Source organism: Hylobates moloch, unplaced genomic scaffold (genome assembly GCF_009828535.3).
Source record: "Hylobates moloch isolate HMO894 unplaced genomic scaffold, HMol_V3 SCAFFOLD_1, whole genome shotgun sequence".
NCBI classification, from domain to species: Eukaryota; Metazoa; Chordata; class Mammalia; order Primates; family Hylobatidae; genus Hylobates; species Hylobates moloch.
The window spans coordinates 221,115,984-221,127,106 of NW_026652276.1; the positions used below are offsets into that span (position 1 = coordinate 221,115,984).

At 48.2% G+C, this 11,123-nt stretch overlaps 1 protein-coding gene across 1 annotated transcript in view; it reads right to left on the reverse strand.

The window, feature by feature from the left end:
* The window catches only part of PARP12 (poly(ADP-ribose) polymerase family member 12), a 40,029-nt gene extending 29,223 nt beyond the window's left edge, over positions 1-10,806 (reverse strand). The window contains exons 1-4 of the mRNA XM_032761924.2: positions 10,003-10,806; positions 5,365-5,500; positions 4,314-4,611; positions 2,085-2,186 (exon numbers count right to left, since the gene is read on the reverse strand). Coding sequence (XP_032617815.1) covers positions 2,085-2,186; positions 4,314-4,611; positions 5,365-5,500; positions 10,003-10,328 — 862 coding nt within the window. The 5' untranslated portion in view covers positions 10,329-10,806. The remainder of the gene's footprint in view (positions 1-2,084; positions 2,187-4,313; positions 4,612-5,364; positions 5,501-10,002) is intronic.
* Between the last annotated feature and the right edge of the window lie 317 nt (positions 10,807-11,123).

The window sequence follows — 11,123 nt, forward strand, 5'->3', positions numbered from 1 at the left end:
CTCAAACTAGATCCTGTTCAGATATGTTATCACAAGTTAGTATGAATTTATTTTGGTGCAAAACTTTTGAACTCCATGCATAATTTTTTCATAATATGCATTTTCCATGAACTTTCTGAAGATTCCTTTTGTGTGTGTGTGTGTGTGTGTGTGTGTGTGTGTGTGTGTATGTGTGTAAAGCTGTTATATAAAAAATAGGCAAAAGATCTGAGTAGATACTTCACAGAAAATATACAAATGCCCCAAAAGTACATGTGAATAAAAGTTAAACATCATTAATCATCAGGGAAATGCAAATTAAAACCACGAGACATCATCACTCACTGATTAGAATGGCTAAAATTTAAAAGACAATGCCAAGACAATATTTTGCTAAATATTGTATATTTAGCAAAAATATACAATAACTGAAACTCTCACACGTTGCTGATGGGAACATAAAATATTATTATCTATTTTGGGAGACAGTTTGGCAGTTTCTTACAAAGTCAATCACATGACATAACCCAGTAACTATGTCTAAGTCTTTTACCCAAGAGAAATGGAAACATATATCCACATGAAAACTTATACATAAATATTTACAGAAGTTGTATTTGTAAAAGCCAAAAACTGGCAACAACTCAAATGTTCATCAACATATGAACGGATAAACAAATTGCAGTCAATCATGCAATGGAATACTACCGTGCAATAAAAAGAAACAAATGATCGATATGCCAGCATGACTGAATCTCAAAAACATGCTAATGAGAGAAGCCAGGCACAAGATAATACACTGTATGATTCCATTTATGTGAAATTCTAGAACAGGCAAATCTAATCTATAGTGACAAAAAGTAGATCAGGGATTTCCCTAATGAACTAGGGGGTGAGGATTAATTATAAAGGAGCATAAACAATGTTTTTGGAGGTGGTTCCATATCTTGATGGTAGAGATGGTTACATGAGCATATATACTCATCAAAACTCAGTATACATTTAAAATGGTACACTTTATCTTGTGTAAACTACAGCTCAGTAATATTGCTTTCAGAATACACATATATATGTGTCTATGTACATATAGCTCATACTCTTTGACCTATCATTCCATTCCCCAGAATCTATCTATGGAAATACTCACATATATGTACTTGAATGCTCAATGGAACATCATTATAATCAACTACTACACACTTGTTTTTAAAATGAGGTGGACTTTCACATACTGACACGGAAAAAAAATCTCCAAGATACAATGTTAAGATGAGGTTGAATAATAACATTATCACATGCTCCCATCTGTTTAAAAATATGTAAAACAAATATCACGACCACACGGGAAGTGTTTACCTTTGGGCAAAGACGATGGAGGACTTCATGCTTCACTCTGTATTACTGAACTGTTTTACAGAGTGAAAATATTCATTAATTGCTTGGGTAATTTTTAAAAACTGAAAATGAAACAAGAAGTTTGGTGGTTGTCAAGGGGAGTCACCAAATTTGAGAACAAACCTTCCTTCAGTCAAAGCCCAGGACAGCATTTAAGAAGAAAACAAAGGTTTAGTGAAAATACAGACACACACATGCACACCAGAATTGCTGCTTCTGATAAAAGAGAGATCACTGGATTGTTCACTGGATCAATACAGAAGAAACCCCCAATTTAAACAACTACTCATCCTCCAAGAGCTAACACAAGTGTTTCCTTCACAGTGAGGTCCTTTCCAGTTTCTAAGGGAGCTCTCAGCCTATCACCACCCTTATCTTTGTTCCCACTAGGCTGAGCAGTTCCCTGTCCTGTGCAGGTCTGTAACCTCATGCTAAGTTGACCAAGGCTCAATACTTGACACTCATTTGGTGCATGAACCAGTTATGTTCCCAAAAATGATCCACATTTAATTTCTGAAAACTCAAAGAATTGCTACCATCTTCAACTCCCCAACAAAATACCTTCAGAATTGGTTTGGCCAAAGTGCCAAGCCCTGATCCTCTCCGGATGGAGTAGAGGTTTGGTAGGGGGTGACTTCAGAGCACAGCTCTGGGAATGACAAGCAGTTACCCCGCCCACAAGTGGGATGAAGGAACCTCTTCCAACTTACCTTGAAAGCTACAACTTTTCCGGATATGGTACAAACAGATCTGATCACTCTCCTCCTGGCTAAGGGTGTTTGGGGACACAGAACCTGGACTGTCTTTTCTTTCTGCAAAGAAACACCACAAAGATATGTCACCTTCTGATATGGGGTACAAAAGAGAGTCAAAGAGGATTCATTCAGTTCTCTGCACAAAAGTGGGCAAGGCAAGCTCACAAAGCCCTATCGTGTTTGGGATGAAAGTGCTCCTGCACAGGTGGATCCTCTAGTGACAGGCTGCCAGCCTGATGCCACACAGCTGCTTGCCAGATCCAGGACTCCATGAAGGGACTCCTTTCTCAACTCTTGCTGTCCACCCAATTCACTAGGAGACCCATTTAAAAACACAAGTGCCTGATTCTGCCCTAGACAGACTTCACCCCAGACTGACTGAATCAGAACCTCCAGGGGTGGGGCTTGGGACACTTTTGTAATAAGGGGAGAACCACTGTCTTACATGTTGAGGCATCTGACAATTCCTTCTATGCCTAAGGGTGTGATGACCCCTGAGGGCAAACAGAGGGCTACTTTTTATAAACTAGATTTGAGGCTATATAACAAACATTCATTAATGAACTATCAGAATTGGGTACTAATACCAAGAAGAGAGTAATAAATAGAAAGTCCACATTTCAAAATGGAGCTCCTTTAATTAATTTCAGGTGTATTATCAGGCTCTTAATATAAAAAGGGCACATAAATCCTTTCTATTTTACCTTTACTAGCACCATGCCAATGAGTCTTTACCTATGACATTTACCCTCACCCAGCTATCCCCAAATGAGCACATAAAATTAATTTGCAATCCCTATTTAGTGTCACCTGTCATTTTGTTATTCATCTTCCCTTTTCTCTTTATAAGCCCCTGAGAGATACTTCACGCGAAATCTAGGTCTATGGGACCCAGAAGGTCATCTCCCTCTCTCCCCACGATGGTGACTGCTCTTGCAGCTGACATCACTGGCAGTGGATCCCTCCTCCCTTTCTGACAAGGCTGTAATCCAACTGTATTCAGGGCTGTAAGATACTCTTAAAGATCTATTTAATACAAAACCTGTCTATTTCTAGGCTTCCTACAACTGAAAGAAATTAACAAAACATAATTGAAGACAATGTAAAGAAAAAACAAATACAAAAGACAACTTTTAAATATAAAAGTCAGGTACAATTAGAGTGGTGCTTTGTTTGTAGGTAGTCCTGGCATGCAACTGACATTCTAGGAAGTGCTCTATTAAAACTGTAGCCACCACTACAGCTAACTGAGAGGGTTTGATTCTGCTCTGAGGGGAGGCATGTCTCAGCTTCACCAAGGAATAACCAGCACCCAAGACAGTGCCCAGCATGTGGCAAGCACACAAAGGTGCTGAATGAAAGAGTGGGTAACAGAACGGCCAGCCAATGGCTGATACTGTGAAATCCAACGAATGCCAGTGTATCATAATCTCCCTGACAGACCACATTATTCATCTGCCCCACAAGAGATATTCAAGAAATGCTTATTAAATAAAAATCTCTGCTCAAAATCTGCCTGTCACTAAACCTGACAGTCTTTTTTAAAAAATAAGTATCCTAGCACACTCATTCATTCAACAAATGTCAGAGTACCTACTGTGGGCCAGACACTGTCTAGGTGCTGGAGATGAGCAGGGAACAAAGCAAATTTACAATGGCTCAAAAACTCTACTTACTGATGTCAGGAATATGGCCAATGCCATAATTAAGGTATGCTTCTTTCACTCATTTTGTAAAATCAGAATACAACACAAGGGATGCTCCCCACAGCTGTGCAGCACAGCATTCCTAACTTTGAGTTCTTCCCTGAAGAGCATGCTCTCGTAGGGATGAAGATAGGGGTGACTGCACAGGGGGAGGAGCCAAGTCTCCCATTTCAGTGCAGACTAGGCCCATCCAGAATTCAGTCACCATCAATACCGATTCACATTAGTCTAGGATGGCATGCTTGATCATGTCTATGATTTCAACTTATCCTCACCCCTGCACTCCCTGCCTTGTTAGGAAAGCATCAACTCCATTTTACTAAAAGCAGCACCAGACTTGCCCAAAGTCACACATTCCGTGTAATGGCTAGCTGGAATCCGGGAACCCCCAGCCCAGGACCTCCCGTGCTCCCCACCAGCCTTACCACTCCCCACCAGCCTTACCTCCCCACCAGCCTTACCTCCCCACCAGCCTTACCAGAAGTCCCCTGTGGGACAAAAGGAGGAGGCACTCTGCTGGAGGCAGAGCTCTTATTCTTGATGTCATGTGCATTTCTATAAATGGTAGGCAGCCTGCTCACCAGGTCTGAGCTCATACCCAACTTCTCCAATTTTTCCAGATTCTCAGAATTAGAGATATCATGGGATCTCTTACAGCTAGTGCCAAACTTGCATTCCCCCTGTAAAAAATACTGGCAGATATGGAGCTTGATGCACTGCTTTTGAAAGGCACAAGAGCCGTGGGGTCCATCTCCTTTGTTGTAATGTTGGCAAATCTGTTGATAGAGAGGGGAAAAAAACCACCAGTTCAGGAAGGTCTCACACGACACCACCTCCCCAGTGGCCAGTCCACTGGTGAGAAAGGGGCTTCACAAGCTGTGATTCCATCATCCACACAGAACACAGCTATTACATCCCTCACTCTAGATGACAGCTGCTAACAAATGCCCTTGGCTAAAATGGGAACCAACTGGAAAGGAGACTGCACAGAATCAGTCCCTCCACTGGGAAAATCCAAGAACTTCAAAGTGACTAGAGCTGCTCCTTTCACATGAGACAATGCAAATCAAATGGCTACATCCTAAGGACCACTACAATCTACCTATACTCTTCCCCCACTGACTCATCAACTCTCCCTTCCCCAAGCCCCAGTTTTCTCTGAGCTCTCTTTTCTACAATTCAAAGTCAAAGAGGCTCTGAGGGCTTAAAGCATCTTAGAGAAGGCCAAATACCACCCTTTCATTTCTCAATGGAGCACACTGAGAGGCTCAGAGAAGTTACAGAATCAGCCCTAGTCACACGGCTATCCATGGCATCTGGCACATATGATGTTTGTTGAACTGGGTTGTTGGCAAAGCTGGCCCTTGAACTTCAAATGCTCCTTCTGCTCCACATTCCAAATTTCTGCAGGTGGAAACCAGACCAGAGACCACCAAGGGCCCACCCATTCCACTCACAGTCATTACATTTCCCAAGATACAGGAATGTCCCCAGGGAACTGTGGAACCCAGACTTCCCCTGGCACTCACTTCTGGCAAAAGCCAGGGGTCGTTCTGAAACAAGAGTTGGCATAGCTCGTTATAGCTCAGGTGGTCAACGCCATGAGTTCTCAGCACACTCAAGTTGTGTTCGGTTGTCAAGCTGTGACTATTCCTACAGTTCTTCCTGCAAAGAAGCAGAGCTGGTGTTACATGTCAAATTGAGTCTCCTCAAAATTCCTATGTTGGAGTCCTAACTCCCAGGACCTCAGGATACGGCTTTATTTGGCAAGAAGGTCTCTAAAAAAGTAATTAAGTTAAAAAGAGGTCAATAGGGTGGGCCCCAAACCCACATGACTACTGTCCTTATAAGAAGAGATTTGGCCAAGCGCGGTGGCTCATGCCTGTAATCCCAGCACTTTGGGAGGCCGAGGTGGGAGGATCACGAGGTCAGGAGATCGAGACCATCCTGGCTAACACAGTGAAACCCCATCTCTGCTAAAAATACAAAAAATTAGCTGGGCGTGGTGGTGAGCACCTGTAGTCCCAGCTACTCTGGAGGCTGAGGCAGGAGAATGGCATGAACCCGAGAGGTGGAGCTTGCAGTGAGCCACTGCACTCCAGCCTGGGCAACAGAGCGAGACTCAGTCTCAAAAAAAAAAAAAAAGAAAGAAAAGAAGAGATTGGGGCACAGACACACACAGAGGGAAGACCATGCGAGGACATGGTGAGAAGGTGGCCATCTACAAGCCAAAGAGAGGGGCCTCGGAAGAAATCAACCCTGCCACCTTGACCTCAGACTTCTAGCCTCCAGAACTGTGAGAAAGTCAATTTCTGTTGTTTAAGCCTCCTAGTCTATGGTATTTTGTTATGGCAGCACTGGCAAACTGAAAGCTGATAAAATCAGTCTTCATGACAATTTTTCAGAAACACTTCCTGACAGTGTTTACAAGCACCAGAGAAAAACCAGCATGTAGGCTGGGTGCGGTGGCTCACGCCTATAATCCCAGCACTCTAGGAGGCCGAGGTGGGTGGATCACTTGAGGTTGGGAGTTCGAGACTAACCTGGCCAACATGAAGAAACCCTGTCCCTACTAAAAATGCAAAATTAGCCAGGCAAGGTGGTACATGCCTGTAATCCCAGCTACTCAGGAGGCTGAGGCAGGACAATCGCTTGAACCCAGGAGGCGGAGGCTGTGGTGAGCCAAGATCGCGCCATTGCACTCCAGCCTGGGCAACAAGAGCGAGACTGTCTCAAAAAAAAAAAAAAAAAGAAAAGAAAAACCAGCATGTCTACATGACAACAACAAAAAATCCAATGTGTATTTACCAAGGAGGAGATGGGGCCTTGCAAGGTCTAAGGCCCAGGACAGCACCTCTGAACAAGCATTTGATGAGAATGACAAAGAGGAGTTGCTGCACAGCAGTCAGTCGGTAAGCAGTTAGCCACAGGTTGAATCAACAAGCATGGCATCTTTTCATTATAGGTTACATATGTGCATGCATGCAGGCATGTATACACACACACACACACACACACACACACAGAGCCCTGAACCCAACTCTCCTTTTTTTTTTTTTTTTTTTGCTCTCTTCCTCCATTCTTTCCATCCACAAGCGTCTGATGAGCACCAGGGTGAGCCAGACACTGGCACCATGCCCTGAGAACCCAAAGATAAACCTTTAAATGACTGCCTGAGTCACCAGGACCCAGAAGAGTCGGGCCAACAGCATTTGTTTGACTCTGGCACTGCCATGCCTCCTATGCCACATCTCAGGAGAATGCCAAACCCTGATCCACCCCAAACCTGCATCTTTTACAGAATCCCCCAGCTCAGTAAAAGGCAACTTCCCTCTCCCACTGCACAGACCAAAAACTCTGAAGCCATCCTTGCCTGCTCTCTTTCCCTCATCTAGTGGAGGTGACAGACATAGAGGGGACTCTGATACGGAGTGGAAAGTGCAACGTCAGCTGTGGTCAGAATCCGTCAGCGCAGAGTGGAAGGGCACCTGAGCCAGTCAGGGATGGGAGAGAACTGGGGAAGAAATCAGGGGAGCATGCTGGATGGCATAAAGCCTGAGTGGAATACTTAAAGGGTGAGGAGGAGACAGCAAGAGAAAGGAAGAACATTCCAGAAGAGGAGCAAATAATTTGGTGCTGCCAGAGCCAAATATATCTAATAAGTGTAATGATGACTGATGATAACAATGATAATGACTACTAAAATTTATTGAGCAACTGCCAAATATCGGGGATTGCCAAAATGTTTTACGAGTTAACTCATTCAGTCCTCAACCAGCCTGTGAGGGGAGTAATATCATTAACTCCACTTTGCAGATGAGGGAACTGAGACCTGGAGGTAAAGTCACTCGCCCAAAGCCACCAGCTAGCACGGAGCAGAGCCCAGGTTGAAACAAGGTGGGCTGGATCTTGGCACTGTGCCCTAGACCACCAGGCTCAATGCCTCCTGAGCAGAGAACTAACAGTCAGGGACCCAGGACTCCGCACCAGCTCTGCAGCAGGACTGATGACCTATTTCTAAAAGAACTGACCCTGTGGTTCAGGAAGACAAGCAGAGTCACAGGGGAAGCAGAGAATTGCAGCCAGCCACACCCGCTCTCCCTAAAGTGAGTCAGAAATGGAAGGCTCAAGAAACTCACCTGTGTAAACAAGGAAAAGAGAAAACTGAAGAAAGAAGAAAACTCAAGGTCATCTGAGTCAGTAAATATCACACTACAGATTTCTGAGACAAGTCAGACCTGACCCCACATTTTGGGAACTAGCTTAACAACAGGGCTGCCATCTTTATTTTACCAAATATGAACATGAAACAGATCTACCAGTTACCCCCATGAGTGGCTCCATCCAGCCACCATTTACTGTGTACCTTCTTCCTCGTGGGCTGTTGTTCCCTGCTCTCCCCTGGACTGCCTCATCCCTGAAGGCTGATTTCCCCAGAGTTCCACCCTCAGCCTCTTTTCGGGCCTCAGACGCTACCTCAGGTCTGATCCACTCCTGGGGCTGCAGCTACAACATACACCACCCAATATCTCCCAAACCAGCCCAGCGCATTGGGGCCCTGGCCTTCCTCCCAAGCTTCTGACCTGAACAGCTGCCTCCTGGGCATGCTTCCAAACTAAAACCCTCTCTTGCTCTCTCAGTGAACAACACCCAGGCCACCGCAGGAACAGAGACTGAAGAGTCGTCACCTCTCACACATCCTCTCATCACACCGTCACCAACTATCCCAAATTTCTCACACACATAGCCCTTGGAAAGCTCTAATCTAGATACTTCCAGACAGCTGCTTCCTAGAGACTACCTTTCCCAGCCACCCTACATCTAGACAGAGTCACGAGACAGCTTCTGGTCAATGCGATGTGGGTGAAAGGAAATCCACCACTTCTAGACCTGGCCCACAAAAACCTCCCATGCAACCCTGTTTTCAATCAGCCCCCTGGAACTTGATACCTAGGCTGGCCTCAAGAGCCATGTGCTGAGGGGCACAGAGCGGACGGAGGTCAGTCAGCCTGGATCCCTGAATGACTGTATGGATCAAGGCCCCCACCCCATGCTCACTGCTGGGCCTGACATGAGCAAGAAATATCTATTAAGACAAACATATACACACACACACACACACACAAAACAGGGAGCAAGCGAGAAAGGAGGGAGCAGGGGAGGAAGGAATTCTCCTAGATGACTAGCTTCCCAGTGGTTCCCCCACAATATCCTCCCTTAAATTGGCACCCACACCACTACCTTAGACTTCTTAAAATGCAAACCTGATGGTTGCTCTCTCCTGCCATTTTACCCGCCCCATTACCTTCAGGGTGAGGCCCAAATTATTTAGCATAAACTTCAGCAATCCCTTCCACACATCCCACTGGCCACGTGCTATGCACAGAACATGGACGCTAAGTGCTGGGGAGACAGCTGGAGCCTCTGCCCTCAGGGAGTTTCTATTCTACTGGCAGCTGGGTGCCATGAGGAAAATAAACAGTTCCCTGTGACCAAGAGTAAGGGGAGGAAAAACCCTCAAATGGGATGTGATCCTTAGGTTGAGGCCTGAAGGATTAACAAACAGGGCCAACCAAGAGCAGGAAGGGCACTCCAGGCAGAGCAAAGGCTCCCAGAAATGCCCGGGGGGGGGGGGGGGGGGGGGGGGGGGGCGGGGGGGGGGGGGGGGGGGGGGGGGGTGTTCCAGGCACAGAAGGGTCCCGGGTGGGCAGGGACTAGTGCCCCAGGACCTTGTGGGCGATGGCAGGGAGCTTGCATTTTCCAGTTTGTAAGCGGATAAATAGGGTTGAACGGGGTTTAAAGATCCCTTCCAGCTGCTGGGCAGAGAAAACCTTCACTGGCCTCAAAGCTGGCAAGGGGCAACCCGCGGCGTCGTGGAGTTCCCCTAGGCCGCCGCCTCCCTGCCTCCCCACCCCACACGGCCACACCCGGGTGTTCCACCCTGCACTACCGAGCTCTATGTAAATCACTCTCTCCCCCCAGGCGTCTAAAGGACCCCACTCGACCCCGAGTCCCTCGCACTGTGCCAGGTACTCCGCAGGTGCTCAATAAACGCTCGCTTTAATGAATCACGGGGCGAGGCCGGGGCAGAGCGACCGAATTGTCTGCTCAAACTTCAAGTAGGACCCCCAAGCGGGCTGGAAGTGCGTGGGGGCGCGGCGCCTTACCCGGCTCTCAGGAACTTGCAGGCGCCATAGACCATGAACCTGCAGAGGTGCAGCTGCGCGCAGAGCCCTATGCAGCCGGGCTTGGAGCCCTGGTGCGCGCGGCACAGGCGCAGCGGCGACGCGGCCAGCACCACGCGCTCCGGGGTCGCGGCAGCGCCGCCCGCCCGCACCGCCACCACGAAGCGCCCACGCTGCCGCAGCAGCCGCTCCAACGCGTCGGCGCTCAAGCCCATCCGCAAGCGGCGCCGCAGCTCGGGCAGCTCCAGGGCGCCCCCGGCCGCGCACAGCACCTGGGTCACCTCACCGACGACGCCGGCCTGGGCCATGGCCGCTGGGCCTGTGCCCGTCGGACTGCGGGTGGTGCGACGCGGACGGCGGCGGACGCTGGCTGGCGGGCGGCTCTCGCAGGGTGGAGACGCCGGCGGGAAACGAAACCGAAAGCGGCCCCGGGCCGGCGAAAAACAGAACCTGTGCGCCCTCGCCACGCCCCCGGCCCGCAGCTGAGCGGCTGCGCCTTCCGCCTCAGGGCCCCCAGCTGTGAGGCCGCCGCCCGCCGGGAGCTCTGCAGCTCGTGAGCTCTGGCGTTCGGCCCGGAGCGCGGGCGAGGGCTGTGGCCGTTCGCGGGGGCTAGTCCTTAGTCCCTGAAAATGGCTTCCCTGGATGTTTGAGGGACCAGGAGCCCCTAATGCCGCGATGCTCAGAGCGCCTTCAGTCAGAGGGAGCCTCGAGGGCGGCGGCAGCGCTGGCGGAGCCGGCTGGACACCGCCGGTTAAAGCCGCTCAGCGTCGCCCGGGCCAAGCCCCGGCTTCGTGGACGGCTCACAGAAACAGGGACAACTGACGGGAGTTCCCACCCCTCGAACAAGTGACAAAAGCGATCACTCCGCATGGAAGACGCACTTAATTAAATGTTCCTTTCGCCTCGGCGCATCAATGAGTTCCTTCATTTAAACATAAAAGGCTGTGTCCTTTAAAAGAGCAAATCCGTGAGCCGAGATCGTGCCACTGCACTCTAGCCTGGGCGACAGAGCTAGACTCCGTCTCAAAAAAAAAAAAAAAAAATCCGTTACTCCCAGCCCCTGCTAAGTAACGATTGAACAAATATTTTAGAAGACCCTTCAG